General features: G+C 39.7%; 1 protein-coding gene and 1 non-coding gene across 2 annotated transcripts in view; both read left to right on the forward strand.

Annotated features, from left to right (window-relative positions):
• The window catches only part of SIM1 (SIM bHLH transcription factor 1), a 63,831-nt gene that overhangs the window by 34,004 nt on the left and 11,399 nt on the right, over positions 1-18,428 (forward strand). The window contains exon 9 of the mRNA XM_047103191.1: positions 4,478-4,646. Coding sequence (XP_046959147.1) covers positions 4,478-4,646 — 169 coding nt within the window. The remainder of the gene's footprint in view (positions 1-4,477; positions 4,647-18,428) is intronic.
• Positions 1,854-1,957, forward strand: LOC124529470 (U6 spliceosomal RNA). Its single transcript, XR_006966365.1, has one exon. It is a non-coding gene; the product is annotated as a U6 spliceosomal RNA (small nuclear RNA).

Here is an 18,428-nt window from a genome sequence, read left to right on the forward strand (position 1 = left end):
GATATAAATACCTTTTATTTGTTTTGCAAGGGCATCACCCTGAGCTTCCCATATGGCAAGTTGGCATTTACCTCATGAGTGATCATGGCATATTGCTGAAGGAAAGGCTGAGAAGGCCAATGGTGCAAAAATGGCCCCTTTTATTCTATTGGAATTTGAGTAACTCCAAATATGTACATGACTATTATAAAGTTTAGAGTAGACTCAGATGGTTAATTCTGCAAATTGAATGATTTCTGACTGTCCATAATGGAATAAGAGGATTACTTTGGTCTGTGCAAATACGAGTGAGATTGACAAGCTGCAAGTCCTAGTGATTGCAAATTACCTATTTCACATTGCTTTCAGAGCCGAGGTACCTGAGGATGTCTGCAGTTCTAGTACAAGTCATTCAAGGGGGGAAAAATCCAAACAAATGTAAATTGATATCAATAGCCATTTTGAAAAATATGCTAAAGGACATATGCCACAGTTCCTCTTTTTGATATGCCAGTCGTATCTGGGAGAACAGAGTGAGCTGACCTAGTGAGGGTAACCTGTGGAGTCCTGAACGTGGTCTGTGTGGCACTTTTCAGGAAGGCTTTAGAAGTAGAGCAGGGCTGTGTCCTGTCCCTCCTTTACTAAAGTCAGCTAAGTCCAATTCCTCACTGTACTCATTCAAAGTCTAAGTGCTGGGCACTCAAGTATTTCATTTTGTCCCCCTCCACAGGGAAACATCAAACAGCTTTACTAGACATATACCTAACTTTAGAGGATGGGTGTGTGTGTGATACCAGAATGTGCCTCACTTCGGGGGAAGGGAGGGCATGTCTGAGTTTGGAGGGAAATAGAACTCATAATGTGATTCCCATCAGCATCTAGACCTTTAATCTATACAAATGAAATAGTATAATAGAATTCTAAAAGTAAAACAAATGCTTTGTTCTTAGTGAATCTGCCATTCAGAGCTGCTCTTGGCACCACATCAACTGTACTTGAAATGTCTTTAAGTGGGTATTTTTTTGTTGTTGTTGTGCTTTTCATCTTAACCCATCTTTCAAGTTGTTAGAGGAATAGGAAGGCTGAGCTCCTCTCAGAGTGTCGGGTCTGTACTGTTCCAAGGTCTCTATTTGCTTACTTAGCAATGAAGAGCTCATCTTAATAAGTATTTTGGCCACACTGCATTAGAGTTTAGAGACTAAGAAGCAACAGAGTGCATTACAATGAGCTAGAGGTAGAAAGGAAAGAAATACAACATAAGGAAATGTTTGTAATGAAATGTATTACAGTTGCTACCAAAGTGAAACTACTGTCTTAGAGAAATCAGGTGCCAAAAAAGGGCCACAAACTGTGGAGGTGAAGAAATAATACTTAGTATTAATTGAACATTTACCAAGTTCTAGGCACTGTGCCATGAATTTCTCACATAATATTTTTCTGAACCTTAGCACATCCACATGAGTTATAAAGAGGAAAAAGAGGTCTCGATGGGGTTGTTACACAGTAAGTGGCTCAAATTGTGATCTACCTGACCTCATGATCTTTTGCTAAGTTCTGGTGGATTCTTTGTGATCTTTTTAGATGTGCATCAAAATATTAATTTTTTTATCAAGAGTATAACTCTTTTTATATTTATTAGCATTTTCATGTGAATATGTAGAAATTCAAATCATTTGTTGGTTTTAAATCTTTATTTAAGCCTCTTTGGAGTATTTCTATCATTGGGAACTATGCAAGAATTTTGGAAAGACTTCTTCAGTAGTTGAGATGCATACTTTGGGAGTCTGAAGAGAAAAATGGAGGAATCCTGGTTTGTTCTCTGCTTCTTGACATGAAGTCCCTGTGCTGAAATGTTGCATTCAAAATGAGTTTTAGTGCTTGCTTCGGCAGCACATATACTAAAATAGGAAGGCTACAGAGATCAGCATGTTCCCTGTGCAAGGATGACACAGAAATTCGTGAAGCATTCCATATTAAAAAAAAGAATGAGTTTTAAAAATTATTTGGCCATATTTTCAGGGGTGCAATGTTTTTGTCTAAAGTAAGTCTAAGTAAGTCCTGTTGGGCAGGGACTGAATGGATATTCTGCTACCAAGAGCCCATATGACATAGGAGATACCCAAGAATGGAGGCTGTCAGAGCCCACCTTGCTCACTGTCACATGCACATGATCTCAGGGCAGGTGGGTCAGGGGACTCACGGCCTAAAGGGGTCTTTTCCATCAGAGAAATACTTCTAGGCTGCTGGTTATTAGCAGTCATTGAGGAAGACAGTCCTTTCTGATTTGTGTCTTTGTCTTCTTCCTCTTCCAAATGTGTGAAATATTGTGCAAATCGCCATTGGAATATAACAAAATATCTTTTGACTCTTGCCCTCTAGGAACTTAGAACCCCTAGGAAAGACTAGACATTGTCACTTGAAAAATAAGGTTGGAAGAAGAAAAAAAGAGTTTCTGGTCCCCTCCCTGTTTCCCTCAGGAAGTGGCCCTGGTGTCTTCTTCATGAGCACAGCAACTTAGTCCTTCTGTTCATTGATGTCTCCCCAGGGCCTCCACAGAGACACTCAGTATTGAAGGAATGAATGAGGTTAGAGGCGAGTAGGATTTAAAATAGTTCTTTTTAAGAGGAGTTCTATAGGTATGTGTTGAAAGAGCAGGGGAGGAAAGTATAAGGTCAGTTTGGGGAGAACTATTTTGAGTGAAGTGAAGGGCCATTGAAGGAAAATTTTCAGATACTGTCAGAAAAATAGGTGGGAGCCACATGTTGGAGAGCATTGAATTTCTGACCAAGGAGTGACCAGAATCTGTGTTGTGTGTTTTCCTTAGGGGGTGATTAGAGTAGGAAAGTAGACCATCAGTATGATTCAACTTCCCAAGCTTGGAAGGCAAATTGCATGCCCATCTTCTAAATTTTTGCTGCTTATGCAGGATAATTTTTTTTTTACTTGCACTGAGTTGATGGACTATTTGATATGAAGTCATTGTAATTTGCTGACATATACCACTACACTGTAGTTTGTGGCCATGATATTATTGAACCTGTTTTAGCTGATTTCTATCCCCTGTCACTTGAGGGACTCCTTGCCTGAATTATCCTTTTGCCTTTGCCTGATCTCTTTGTAGAAGAACAAACAGGGAAAAGGAAGAGAAGATAAATGAATGGTTGCTGATCTATGGAAATCTACCAATCACTTTAACATATCTAACTTTATTAGTTTATTACATTTAATATACATATCTTAATCCAAAGGGTATTAAAAATGCATGTAAATTTTTTAAAAAGGTGAACCCATTAGAGAAAGGGAAAAATAAAATAAGAAAAATAAAGGAAGCCAGTGGTGTTTGCTGCACAGAACACCTGCCACGAGGACTGGTACAGTTGTTAGAGGTGGTTACAAATCGGATTTGGGACTCAGAGCCTTTTGACTTCCAGTGGAAAGAGGGAAACATGGTGAGTTAGATGATTCACGGTGTTTGTGAGATAAAAAGAAATCAATTACCCAGGAGCAAGCAGCCCAGCTAGTTCTGGAACCTGAGAGAAAATTCTCCCACGAGTCCTCATAAAGAAGACTATGAAACATTTTTCTTTTTGGCTGCCAGTGGGAAGGGTTGATACCCTCTTATGAAAATGGAGGAGTCAGACAACATTCTCTGCTGCCTGGAAGCAGGCTGAGATGGTAGCTGGGCAGGGCCAAGCTGTCATCTTCAGCCCCTAAATACCTCAAGCAATACCTTTATAATGAACTCTCTGAGATATACCCTTTATCCCCTTCCTATCACAGCCTTCAGTTATTATGTTTAATATTTGTTTACTGTTTCTTCTTCCAAATAGCTTGTAATCTGCAGAAGGGCAGGGACTCTAGGCATCTTATTTATCTTTCATTTCCACATAGCACAAAACCTGGCATATATTAAGAGCTTCGTAGATATATATTGAAGATGGAGTGGAAAGAACTGGTGCTTAAAAGAGATTTTTAACTACTTACAAGCCTGGTCTCACTGGTTTGCTAGCTATAAAAATATTAGGAATGTTTACCAGAATGATTGATCTTGAAACAGCTGATGTTCTTCTTGCCAGTAATCAGATAGGATCAGTTTACCAGACAACTCAGTTATCTGCTGAGTTCACCCTACACAGAAAATGTTGAGAGTAGAGTTTATAATCTGTACCTCACCGATGAGGACACAAAAGCTCAGAGAAGTTGAATTACAGATTTATTTCCTACTTATAAAAATAACCCAAAATGTATTTTAAAATCAAGACAATTTCATGAGCATATTGTATCACTTGGCTGTGGTACGTGGGGCAGCTACATCCCGACCCATTAGTTAAATGTTAGGCATTTCTAAAATAATCAAGGTGTTTGTGGCAACCAGTTATATGGCTAACTTTTGCTTGCTTCCCTTTTCAAATATGGATTACTGCCATTCCTGGTGAGAGAACACATGTATCCATTTCCTGTGGTGGCAGATTAAGGGCTGTGTCCTCTCACCCTGCAGGGACACGGAATACAAAGGTTTGCAGCTCTCCCTGGATCAGATCTCAGCCTCTAAACCAGCCTTCTCCTACACCAGCAGCTCCACTCCTACCGTGACTGACAACAGGAAGGGGGTCAAGTCCAGGCTCTCCGGCTCAAAGTCAAAATCCAGGACTTCCCCATATCCTCAGGTCGGTGCACTGCCATTTTGCAACTTTCTTTTTTTTGTAACTTGGTTTGGTCTTGAAGTTGGGGAAGTATTAAAATTGTTTGTAATTAATTATCTGGTTGTAATAAATTTAAAACTTTATATATCTGGAAAACTTTCTAAAACTATCTTCTTCCTTCTCTTCTTCATTTAAAATAGGTATGCTAGTAAAAATTTGAAATGATCGGGTGATTAACTGGTTTTATATGAAGATCATGAGAGACTCAGTTGTAGTCGGAACCATAACTGTTATTTCAAGGAGATTTATCCTAAAAATTTCCCCTCAAGCAAAATATGGAAAACTAGAGCTTGACATAGTCAAATCGATTTTTAGGACAGGGACTGAAGTAGAAGGAAATTAAGAGGTGGAGGCAAAGAATCAAGGATGCATTTCACCATGAGATTTGAGCACAGGAGAACTATTTTGGGAAATAGTCTACCAGATGGGGGTAAGGATAGGAAAAGAAACTCTCCTCTCATCTGTACAAGGTGATGAGCAGATAAGACCCAGAGGAGGTATTCCAGAAACAATGCAAGGTACAAAGATGAGTCTGTATTCTTGGAAGGAAAAAAATTATTTTTCTGTTCAGTCACTGAAATGTAGAAACTAGACAGTCTCAAGATATATGCACAACTCTCTTCTGGCCTGAAAGAAGTAGGACAGAACTGGGGATCCCCTACTGCCAGGACCCTGTGACCATCTCACCTCCTCTGTCCTTTTCTGTTTTTTTATGTTTATTTATTTATTTTTGAGAGAGAGAGAGAGAGAGAGAGAGAGAGAGAACAAGCAGGGGAGGGTCAGTGAGAGGGGAAGCAGAGAATCTTAAGCAGGCTCCAGGCTCTGTGCTGTCAGTTCAGAGCCTGACATGGCACTCAAACTCATGAACCATGAGATCATGACCTGAGTGAAGTCAGACGTTTAACCAACTGAGCCACCCAGGCACTACTTACCTCTTTCCTTTTCTTTGTGGTGCCACATCGCTGGAGTAACTCAGGAGATAATTGCTGGGCTTATATAAAGCTAAACTGGATTTTGAGTCATTTTTCAAGGTGGTCTTTATCATTTATGTTTTAAATGTATTTTTTAAGCAAAAAATGACTAGTGGTTACAGAAACTGTTATTTCCTTACTTATCAGAGCTCTATTATTCTGTTGATTTCTACAAATACATATACTATTTGAGAAAATGTCATTCATTGAACTAATGCTCACTAAGAAGCTAGTATTTGCTAGATTATTTTAGCAGCTTGGTATATAAAGATGAGAAGATCATGAGCCCCAAGAGACTTATGTCACACAGTTTAAAATCTCTCACAGAAGCCAGATCTCTTCACTCTGACAAAAGGGAGAAAGTAGGTATGTGATGCCCAGACAGTTTTCAGTGTGCACCCTCTGTTATGAGGACTGAGCACTTTATGTAAAAAGTACGTTTTAGTTAAAGTCACTGTGGAGGAGGAGTTGCTTCTTTTTGTTAAACATCTCAGAAGGTTTTCTTATTACAATCTTGTACCTCGGGGAAAAAAAGTTTCACTGTCTCTTTTTACTACTTGGAAGAATGGATTATGCCTTTGGGTAATTCCATCCTTAAATATACAGGAGTGCTGAACACACAGAGGAAAGAGAAATTTAAATTAGGAAATGCTAAGTTAAGAAGGAATTTATCCATTTTTACACAGTAATTAAGGTGCAAAAAAAAAGTCCCCCCATTGGACTTCCAAAAACTCATGAATTCTGTTTTCCTTTTTTAAATTTTTTTAATGTTTACTTTATTTTTGAGAGAGAAAGAGAGAGAGAGCATGAGCAAGGAAGGGGTGGAGAGAGAGGGAGACAGAGAATCCAAAGCAGGCTCCAGGCTCTGAGCGGTCAGCCCAGAGTCTGATGCGGGGCTCAAACTCATGGACTGTGAGATCATGACCTAAGCTGAAGTCAGACACTTAACCAGCTGAGCCACCCAGGTGCCCCTGAATTCAGTTTTCTTGCATGCACAGCTCTAACGTCTAAAATGTCTACTAGTTTACTCTAATGGTAGACTACTCATTTTTTTTTTTTTAATCTTGTAACTGTCAGTAGACTTCTCTTTGCATGTGTGGTCAGGGAGGAATTAATTTGAAAGTGCCTGGGTGATTCAGTCAGGTGACTCTCGAATTTATCTTAGGTCATAATCTCACAGTCATGAGATTGAGCCCCACATTGGACTCTGCATCAGGCTTGACGTTGGGCATGGAGCCTGCTTAAGATTCTTTCTCCCCCTCTCTCTGCCCTTCTCCTGCTCTCTCTCTCTCTCTCTCTCTCTCTCTCTCTCTCTCTCAAAAAAATGAGAAAGTTATACATGTTCCCTAGTTTAAAAGTAATACAGGAGAGTTGAAAATAGAAAAAACACACACACACAAAAAATAGAAAAAACACTTCTCTTGCCTCATTTTCCCTCTCTAAAAATGCACTTTCTTCTAGAAGTATTCTGGGCCGTATAAAAATCATGCAAATGGACACACATAATGTCTGTATAGGATTTCTCTTTATGTTGTGTGTTCATTTTTGTGGTTAATACTTACATATATGTAGTCCTTGTAATTTTGGCCATATGTCTCATTTGAAATCACAGTCATGAATTAAGTTTACTTACCATTTATGTGCCTAGTAAAGGTTATTCTTTAATTGTGTTTACTTTAGATAGTCATGGTGCTAGGTCAATCACTGACTGAGTTCCTACTGTATGGGCTACTAATATGTAGAGATCAGAAATGGAACTCACAGTTTATGCTCTAGGAGCCACTTCTATAGACAGATGAAGGAACAGATGTTTGCAGTGAATTGTCATGGGGATGAGCAGAGGGTCTCCCGGGGGCACATCAGCAAAGCATGAAATCCAGGGCAAACTCATCACTGTTTCTGCTGGAAGAAAGCAACTTGGTAGTATCATCTTGGATTCCAAATCCTCAGGAATGTTAAAGAAAAAAGATTAGCTACTCAAAAGTCTCATTTGTTTCAAATTATTCTTATATAATAAAGGGATACTTAGCTTTTAATTTTCATTCATCATTGCTCATATGTGTCTTTGGCTCAGTAGATGTTAGCTGGGCACTGAAGGATGCTATGCTGGCCATTGTGGTGAACGAGGGTAGCAGGTGGGTGAAAAGTGCTAGAATATAAAGAAGTGGTGTAAGAAATGTCGTTATGTTTTGCAGTACAGCAGAAATAACACATGAGAATAAGTAGTGTATAAGAAAGAGATGGTGTACACAAAGGGCTTCATGAATGATGTCAGCTGCGTGGACTATAGCCTGGATGATGGGGGAATGCATTGTGCCTGACCTGGCTTTGAGAGTAGGATTCAGGTAGACAGGCATAAGGGAAAGGAGAGGACACTTCAGAAAGACCAACATTATGAAGAAATACAGAAAGGTGTTGTGATTGGGACTGGAGGTGAAGTGGGGAAGAATTTGTCCCTGTGGATGAGGACACAGGGTGATATGTTTGGAAGCACTGATTGGTGCCAAATATCTGCCAAACCAAGGAATTTAATTTGTTTTGGGGAGAACCAGTAAAGTTTTTTTTTTTGACTTTAACCAATTTATACACACTTTATTTTTTTAAGTGACAGAAATAAAAAATTTTTAATATAATTTATTGTCAAATTGGCTAACACACAGAGTGTAAAGTGTGCGCTTGGTTTTTGGGGTAGATTCCTGTGGTTCGTCGTTTCCATACAACACCCAGTGCTCATCCCAACAGGTGCCCTCCTCAAAGCCCATCACCCATTTTCCCCTCTCCCCCATGCCCCCATCAACCCTCAGTTTGTTCTCTGTATTTAAGTCTCTTATGGTTTGCCTCCCTCCCTCTCTGTAACTATTTTCCCCCCCTTCCCTTCGCACATGGTCTTCTGTTGAGTTTCTCAAGATCCACATATGGGTGAAAACATACAGTATCTGTCTTTCTCTGACTGACTTATTTCACTCAGTGCAATACCTTCCAGTTCCATCCATAATGCTGCAAATGGCATTATTTCATTATTTCTCATTGCTAAGTAGTATTCCATTGTACATATAAACCACATCTTCTTTATCCATTCATCAGTTGATGGACATTTAGGTTCTTTCCATAATTTGGCTCTTGTTGAAAGCACTGCTATAAAAATTGGGGTACATTTGCCCCTATGTATCAGCACTCCTTTATCTTTTGGATAGATTCCTAGAAGTGCTATTACTGGGTCGTAGGGTAGTTCTATTTTTAAATTTTTGAGGAACCTCCGCACTGTTTTCGAGAGTGCTGCACCAGTTTGCATTCCCACCAACAGTACAAGAGGGTTCCCATTTCTCCACATCCTCGCCAGCATCTGTTGTTTCCTGAGTTGTTCATTTTAGCCACTCTGACTGGAATGGGGTGGTATCTCAGTGTGGTTTTGATTTATATTTCCTTGATGATGAGTGATGTTAAGGCTCTTTTCATGTGTCTGTTGGCCATCTGGATGTCTTCTTTGGAAAAGTATCTATTCATGTCTTCTGCCCATTTCTTCACTGGATTATTTGTTTTTTGGGGTGTTGAGTTTGGTAAGTAAAGGTTTTTGAACAGGAAATGAGAGCATTAAGGTGGCTGAAACAAGGCACACTCCTCATTTAAATAATCCTGACACACATCTGTGAAGGTCTGAACTAAAGTTCTCTACGGAGGTAAAAGGCATTATAGAGGAAGAATGGATGAAATTCTTTGTATCTTTGGCTGCTTGTACCTCTGCTCCTTGTAGAGATATTTTGATCATTAAAGATTTATCTTGAAATTGTGTTTTAAAGCTTATTTCTTGTAGTTAGTGACACACTTATAGTGAATTTTCCTTCATGGGTTAACAGAGCCGTAATAAATGCATTTTCAGTTCCTAAATGATCAAGCTTCTGTGTTTAATTTTAAATACTTCTTCCCCTTTTCTCAAAAATAAAATGTTATTTCCATGTTCATATATTTTTAGCATGCAGGTTCTCATTAGAATTTTCAAGAGGCAGTTTCCAGAGGAAAGCTGAACTCACGGGGTAACGTCTTGCTCCTCTTATTAGTTATGTAAATGGTGATTTAATGATTCTATCAATGTTCTCTGTTAGGCTCTTTGCTCTCTTATGTATTAGGCATATCTAGAAATTTCTCAAAGATGTCTGATGAACGTCAATCAGTAACACTGCTTTTTGGAATTATGCAGGCACCTTCTTTTAACATGTGAGACATGCACAAATTGTGATTCACTGTCACCACCCAGTTTGCAGTAATAGATGAACCTTCAGTACCCTCCCGGTATGAGATGCTCTTGGGAATGATTTTAGACCTGATTATATTATAGTCACTTAATGAATGACTCAATCACCTTTGTACCTCTATGTATTACTCAGGACAAGAAAGGTCAAAACAGAATTGTTTTGAATGGTTTTGGAAAAATTGTTGTAGGCAATGTTATAGTTAATTTCCAAAGATTCTGCACAGAGCTACTGTGCTTCTGTATAGCGACAACTCTGTTAAGTCCTGGGGATACATTGTGACAGTTGTATTTTATTGGTATTGGGTTTATATTCATGAAAATAACAACTTGTTTTTATGGTTCTGTTGAATTAGAAATGTAGAGTTTATGGAATTTATTTTTCAGACCTTATCTGTTAGCGATTGCTACAATATTTTTCACCTGTTTTTATGGAACGAGTCATGGCTACTCTAATATAGTTGGACGTTCCCTTGCCATGGTTTAATCATGTCAATCATGAATAAATTGTCTCCTTAGTCCCTATACCGCCCCCCCCCATTCAACCCCCTGATTCCAGTTTCCTTTTAAACTTCTCATTATGGCATGTTTATAGTTGTTATGTTTATTATAGACAGTGTGTGCCCTCTTGTTTTATTGCATCATCCTGCCCTCCTCTTGCTTTTTCCCTAGTCAGTAATAACCAATACACTATATAATTCTGTAATAACAGGGCATGCGTAAGACTACGTGTGCTTCTGAAAGCTGAAAGTATTTAATGGCTTGCTACAGATTCACTGTAACACTTGCAGGTTTTACTCCACATCTGTTACCTTAAATAATCCCACAGAATCCTCTTAATTTTCACTGCCAGCAATCTGGCTTCCTTTTGGTAAAGGTAAAAACTCTCTCTCTTCAAAGGTTCTTTCTAGCTTCAAAAATGCACCAGTGACTGTTATGCCAAGAACCTGACTTTTTTTCAGTTCCAGAGAAAAGAAGGACAAAAGGTTTCTCAAGTATAGTACTTTTATGACTACCAGGATAGACATCCCTTCATTTCATGTTTTATAGGTAGCACGAATACATTTTATCCTTGACCATGAACAGCAAAAAGCTTTCAATGCATCTTTCAAATAAATGAGGTTATCTTCCTAGAAATTCTCATTCACATTTTCTGGCCATGTATAAACTTGAGATTAGTCTCCCTCTCTTATAGGAATATCAGAAGAGTATTAGAGTGGACCTTTTTGGTATTTTTAGACCCTCTTCATAAATGAAACTTTGAGTATTATTTTAGAAAAAATTCTGCTCAGGAAGGTGAGACCTCTGTGTTACAGATTTGTTCTTTGGTTTTTACTAACTCTTACATTTAGTTAAATAACTATTATGTACACTAAAATGCTAATGGTGGGTCCTTAAGGAACATGTGCATGGTCTTGCTGGGGAGGCAGGGCAACATTTTAGAGAAGAATTGTCAGCTGTGGGACCCTACGGCCACAGCTTCTGCCTTTTTATTCCCTTGGCATGTGGTTGACACAAGAGCACAGTGGTGTCCAGGATTAATGGGTGGATGAGCCCATGATGGTAACAGAGTAGGTAGAGAAAACAATAGGGCAGTGATGAGACGTATCAAGTTCTGGGGATACAGTCCTTGCCCCAGAGGGCTTACAGATTCATTGGGGGAGATAAAAATGTAAAAAGGTATTTAAAACCCGGTGTAGTATAAAATGGCATGTGATGTGCACTGGGGTCTGACCTGCTTTTCCAGCAGTGGACCAGAGGTGGGTGTTGGGAGCTGCCAGTGAGAGAACCAATGGCCTCTAGGCCTAGAGACCTCACGTGTCATGAGGAGTTATCAGCAGGTGCAAATGTATCCCTGTTTGCAAGGTTTGCAGTGGGGCTATGGGATGACTGTTAATAAAGCCTTTTTTACCTCATGGGTGCTCCCTCAAGGACCAGACCCATGCTTGATCTCCCAGCTGTGCTTTTCTATCCTCTCATGCATTTACCCTTCTTCTTGCGTTGCCTGTGTCCTAGGAGTTCCCTCTCTCTGGAGGATTACAGTGGTGTCTTAATTCCCACTCCCACCCCCACCCCCGACTTTGGGACATTTTCCTCTACAGTCTGCCCTGCTTCCCAGATTGACCTTACAAGACCACCAATCATGTCAGTGCTTGGAGACCTGCCAAAGCCCTAGCTATTACTTAAGGTCACCTGTAATTGGGTCCTAAATTACCTGAACCCTGTGATGCAGCCAGATCAGTCTGCTCACTATTTGCTGGACCCCTTGTCCTTTCCTGCCTCCATGCTTGTGCTTGTGTATTTATTTCTGCCTGCATTGCCTCTGTTTTTCAAAATTCTTCCTATCTTCCAAGGCCTAGGTTGAATGCTACCTCTTTCATGAAATTTAACTGGATTATATTTCTCCTCTGGATCTCTTTTTATTTTTTTTATTTTTATTTTTTTTAATTTTTTTTCAATGTTTTATTTATTTTTGGGACAGAGAGAGACAGAGCATGAACGGGGGAGGGGCAGAGAGAGAGGGAGACACAGAATCGGAAACAGGCTCCAGGCTCTGAGCCATCAGCCCAGAGCCCGACGCGGGGCTCGAACTCCCGGACCGCGAGATCGTGACCTGGCTGAAGTCGGACGCTTAACCCACTGCGCCACCCAGGCGCCCCTGGATCTCTTTTTAGAATAATTTGTCTTTTACTGCCTTTCTAGATATATTGTACCTTCTCATGTCTACTCCACCCCCACCCCGGCTTCTAGTATGTGTCTTCCACATATTTACTCACTAAGTGTTAATGGAATGAATGAATGAATGAATGAATGATTACATTAAAAAGTGTGGGGCTACCTTGTTGGTTGCCTGTAGAGGTATAAAAACTCCAAGGAGGGAAAACATTCTGCTACTAAGGAATTTATAACCTACGTAAAGAGAAAAAAGATACACATGAAAACAGCCTTAGTTTCACAGATGCAAAATCCTGCAGCACAAATCAGACACTTAGGTGCTGAGGAAGAATTAGATGTAGGAGAGTAAATTAGATGTGTTGCAAGACCAACACTTTGAATAAGCATTTTCTGGCTCTCACTCCAGGAGCAGAGAACCATCCACATTTCAAGCAGACTTTCTAGTCTCCATGTCCCCACTGTCATCTTCAATGCAACAATGAAGATATGTGACAGCTGATATTTGCTTGTGTGTATGTGTGTGTATGTGTGTGTGTGTGTGTGTGTGTGTGTGTGTGTGTGTTACAAAATAATTTCATTGACATTGTGTCTGCACATAGAATGCCATTGGGATGTCTCTCATCTCAGAGACCTATCTTTCTTTACAGAGTCAGCCCTAGTTCTAGGGCTCAGTCCCCACGATCAGTGGATACTTCCTACATCACTCTGTTATTCTTCATTTAATAATCAATTTGCACTTTTTTATTATAGGGAACAGAAAGTAGGTAATATGGCTGCCAATCTGTTGGCTCAGTTCTGTGACACTGCCAAGAATATCTTGGGCAGCCAGTCCTTTGTCCAGACCCAGAGTAAACCCACAGAAGACCCAACAGTGCTGCAGTAAGGGATTGGAGCAGGTGGCACCACCTGGACCCATCTAATTCATGCCCATCTAATCTGCCAGCTCTAGGTGAAAAATCAGAGGGTGAGGGAGAGCATGGGAATGGAAGTCATTCTGGCTCATGTCCGAAGTCCACCATGGAGGAATATCACCATTAAAACTAATGTTACTGGCCCTGGAAACCCAGAATTTACCCAGTGGGCTAGAACTATTTCTGTATTGTCTGTGCAAGTTGGGATATTCTTTTTTTTTTTAATTTTTAAAATGTTTATTTATTTTTGAGACAGAGCACAAGTGGGGGAGGGCCAGAGAAAGAGGGAGACACAGAATCTGAAACAGGCTCCAGGCTCTGAGCTGTCAGCACAGAGCCCGATGCGGGGCTCAAACCCACGAACCGTGAAATCATGACCTGAGTTTAAGTCGGACACTTAACCAACTGAGCCACCCAGGTGCCCCTGCAAATTGGGATATTCTTGATCATTTACAGCTACATATGCCATGACATAAAGGGCTTAATCAAATGTTTCTTCTATGTTTATTACCTCTTGAAAATCTTCAGTACAGGAGTGCCTGGGTGGCTCAGTCGGTTGAACGTCTGACTTCAGCTCAGGTCATGATCTCGGGGTTTGTGAGTTCGAGCCCTGCATCAGTCTCTGTGCTTGACAGCTCAGAGCCTGGAGTCGGCTTCACATTCTGTGTTTCCTCACTCTGCCCCTCCCCTGCTCTCTGTCTCTGTCTCTCTCTCTCTCTCTCAAAAATAAATAAACATTAAAAAAAAACTTCAGTGCAATGAAAATGCCTGCAAAATTTTAGGACTTTACCTTTGGATTTCCAAAAGGATGTGGATTGTGGATTTGATGGTTTGGGAACAGCTCTGTCCATATGGAACCCTATAGGAGATTCCTTATAGAATTACATTGGAGGAAACCTGGCCTCCGGTCCAGGGTGCTGATTCCTTTCCAGCTGCACATCAGCCTGACAGCTAATGAGATGTCAACTATGGTTACTTTTCTGTGAGAAAAACGAGTGAGCCAGATCCCAGAAACATTTTTATAACTGTGGGGGGTGGATTAAGAGAAGGCCTATGACGTTTCAAACCATACTTGAGACACATTTAAAAACTTCCCATGTTTCTACTTAATGAAATATATAAGGGAATTTACAGGTACGAAATATTTCTCACCAGAATATTCTTTGAGCTAAAAACAACTAAAATGTGGATTGAAGTTAAAAGCAATATCACAATAAGTAATAGTTATAAGTGGAACAAATCATAAAAATAATGAGAGAAAATCTTGTGAACACATTTTTAAAACATTGATTTTGAGAAGCTGACAATTTATATTATTTTCTAAATGAAGGAAGAAATGGCCAAAATATTTAAAATTGCTAAAATTGCATTTTGAGTCAGTGCTTGCTTTCTAATTGTTTATGGTATGAATAGAAACATTTATTGCTCAGTTCTTCCAGTAAGACCATTCTTGACTCTGGGATGTGACTCCATTGATATATATTTTTTTAATGCATTCTCTAATTTTTCTCGAGGAAGTTTTTTAAAGCTTAACTCTTTAAGAGCTATATGCAGTTAAGCTGGATATCATAAGAAAAACTCATGAAGATTGTTTTCCAATGCTAAATATTTTGCTACTTGTGTACAAATAATGTTATACTTAGCCTTTCTTGATATGTAGTCAATACAGAAATTATTCTTACTGTTGATTAATATGACAATCGATTAGAAAAGGTGGAACAAGAAATTTCTACCTACCACTTGTAGGAATGCAGGAATGTAGAAAGTAATGCCTACTTGACGTCCTCTTTGCAGTTAGTTATGACTTCTGGGTGGTAAAATTTTTCAAGTTAAAAACGGATTCTATTATTTCCCTGCTGTTCTGTTACATTATCACAGGCACGTGTTTTCAGTCAGCTTCTCAGATTAGCGAAATAACCTGCATAATTGTAGTTCTAAAATGCATTTGATTTTGATGTTAGTTTTTCTCTTACCGTTGTGTTTATCTTTGAGAAAACCCCTGACAATCTCCAATTTGTGTAAGCCAAAGTCATTCTTTATAGTAAACACAACTCCTGTTTGAGGGAAGCATCCCCAGCAGTGGGGGTTCTTTTAATGGACATGCTGTATTACTTTAATCTAACCCTTTTACCATCTGTTCTTCCCATAACAGTGAATGAAAAAAAGAACATATTTTATGTTTCAGGGTTACATTAGTAAAAAGTAAGATAAAAGTGATTTAAAAGCATGCATATGTTCTTAGTACAATGCAGTCTGCATCTGTGATGTTTTTTTCTCATGGTTCAGACACAAATCAAGAGGAGAGCTGCTCATGCCTGATAGAGTGAAAGTTTTTCATAGAAAACAGGACTTTACCATAAGAGGGTCTCTCTCTATATTTTACAGCTAAAAATGATAAAAACCTCAATGACCTGCCAGAATAAAAATAGATAACTGTAACATCTATTATTGGAACATCTGGTATCTTTCCTGAGTTGGGTCATTGCTGCCACATCCAGATGAATGCAGAGCACCTGTCTGGAACATCCTGTTGAGGCAGGAATGAATCTCATGACATTAAAGGGAGACTATCTGTTGGTGTGATTGTGGTGGAAGAATGTCTCTGTGATCAGAAGACATCACCCAAGGGTGTGTGGAGATAGTTTACTGTAGAGTTTGAAGACAGCCTCCTTTGTGAAAACATGCTTGGGGACCTGGGCATCCATTACTGCTTAGAGGGTAGGACACTGTTGTCTTGGTAGCTAAATACACACGTCTAGATGAGTCTGGGGAACTGGAAGGAGCAAGGGCTCTGGAATTGCATCTCTCCTCTTAAACTTCATAGTCATGTGACCTTGGGCAAATTTTTCTTTTAGCTTCATTTGCTGCATCTGTAAATGGATTAATACTACTTTTTTAAAGTTTATTTATTTATTTTGAGAGAGAAGGGAGAGAAGAGACAGAGAGAGGGAATGAGGTAGGGGCAGAGAGAGAAGGAGAGCGAGAAACCCAAGCAGGCTCTGCATTGACAGAAGCCAATTCAGGACTCAAATTCATGAACCGTGAGATCATGACCTGAGCTGAAATCAAGAGTTGGACGCTTAACTGACTGAACCACCCAGGCGCCCCTGGATTAATACTACTTTTAAGATGTTAGCATTTGATAAGATAGTGTCTGTGGGATCTCAGCATAGTGACTGGCACATAGCAAGTATTTAGTAATAGTAGCTATCATTGTTATGGGTATTAGTTAGCAAATGCCAATCACATAGTCAATTGCCTCTTAATCAGTCACAGTTCATTTCCCCTTCCTAAGCAACTACAGTATTAATAGAGCATAATGGCTCTCTGAACTCTTAAGCTATATCATTTTTCTTTCCATTCAGGGCTGGGTCATTGTCTAACTTGTATTAAAGTTGTGTTCTGTGCACTATGTATGTTCTATTCACTAGTATAAGGGTGGGGCTGTATTTCTCATATCATCATGCGTACTGCTTTGCGAATAGTAGGCACTCAATAAATATAGAATGGATCACAGGATGAATTATTGCAAGAAGTTCCCATTGGATGCACATTAAGTCCCAGCTGATTGCTTAGACCTTTAACCAGATGAGGTATCAGTCTCTTCTGGAAGGGATGATTCTTTCATGAGCTGAATCCCAAAGGGGAGCTGGGGGATATGGCTGTCCTTTGACATCCATTTCTGGCAGTCGTCCAAGCTCTTTGCCTGCCAGCTTTAGCCCACCTTTGGCGGGTGGCATTTGGCTTCATGTTTCATGAGAACAAGGGCATCTTTCATTTGACTCATTTTTAAGTTTGCCAACATCAATGCCTGTTTTGAAAATTAAATTTTAAATAAGAAATAGGGATAAATTAAGGTGCAGAGTATTCAGAATGATGACAGATTTTCTTAAAAAAGAGAAACAGAGATTTCAGTAAAATTAACCAAAAATTAATTTTCAGTAAACTTTCTTCATTTGACTGATTTAATAGGGAATTAAATCAGTCACCTTCTTAGCATTAAATATAGGAAAAAGTGCCGTTACTTTTTCAAAGGAAGAATAGCAGATATTCTATAGCTCCTAAAACATTGTTTTGTTTTACTTGAAGATAGTGTAGGTACCAACAATCGCTGGAAGAATCATCTACAGGACTTGCATGTATTCCCATCCATCATGATCCCATTATCTCTCCACCCTTAAAGCACAACTTTGGGCTTTTAATCAAAGCTTGAGCAATAAGAACCAGTGGTACTGGGGCGCCTGGGTGGGCCAGTCGGTTGAGCGGTTGAGCCTCCGACTGTTGGTTTTGGCTGAGGTCACGATCTTTGTGAGATCCAGCCCCACACTGGGCTCTGTGCTGACAGTGCAGAGACTGCTAGGATTCTCTCTCTCTCTCCCTCCCTGCCCCACCCCCACTTGTGCTCTGTCCCTCTCAAATAAGTAAACTGAAAAGAAAAAAAATAACCAGTTGTGGGGCAGGTGGGTGGCTCAATTGGTTAAATGTCTGACTCTTGCTTTCAGCTCAGGTCATGATCTCACACTTCGTGGGATCGAGCCCTGCATTGAACTCTGCGCTGACAGCACGGAGCCTGCTTGAGATTCTCTCTCCTTCCCTCTCATTGCCCCTCCCCGCCCCCACTTGTACTCTCTCTCTCATAAATAAATAAACTTAAACAAACAAACAAACCAGTGGTACCAAAATGTACTTCAGCTTTGAAAATCAGAGTATTTGGAAGAAAAGGCTCTAGTGTTTAGGTGATTAGCCAGTGGCCTGATTTCTTTTTGCATTTGTGAGGTTGATTTCTTTATCCTTTAACATATATATTTTATCTCTTACATAACTGTAGGGTGGTACTGAAAGATACGACCTGTAGATAATGCAGTCTCGGGGGAAAAATCATTTTTATAAGATGGTGATGTGATAAACATTCCTGTTTACCCAAATGAAAGTTATTAATTAA

The sequence above is a fragment of the Lynx rufus genome, unplaced genomic scaffold, assembly GCF_022079265.1.
Source record: "Lynx rufus isolate CCGP_SWC_20201006 ecotype Redwood Valley unplaced genomic scaffold, mLynRuf1.p SCAF_6, whole genome shotgun sequence".
Lineage (NCBI taxonomy): Eukaryota > Metazoa > Chordata > Mammalia > Carnivora > Felidae > Lynx > Lynx rufus.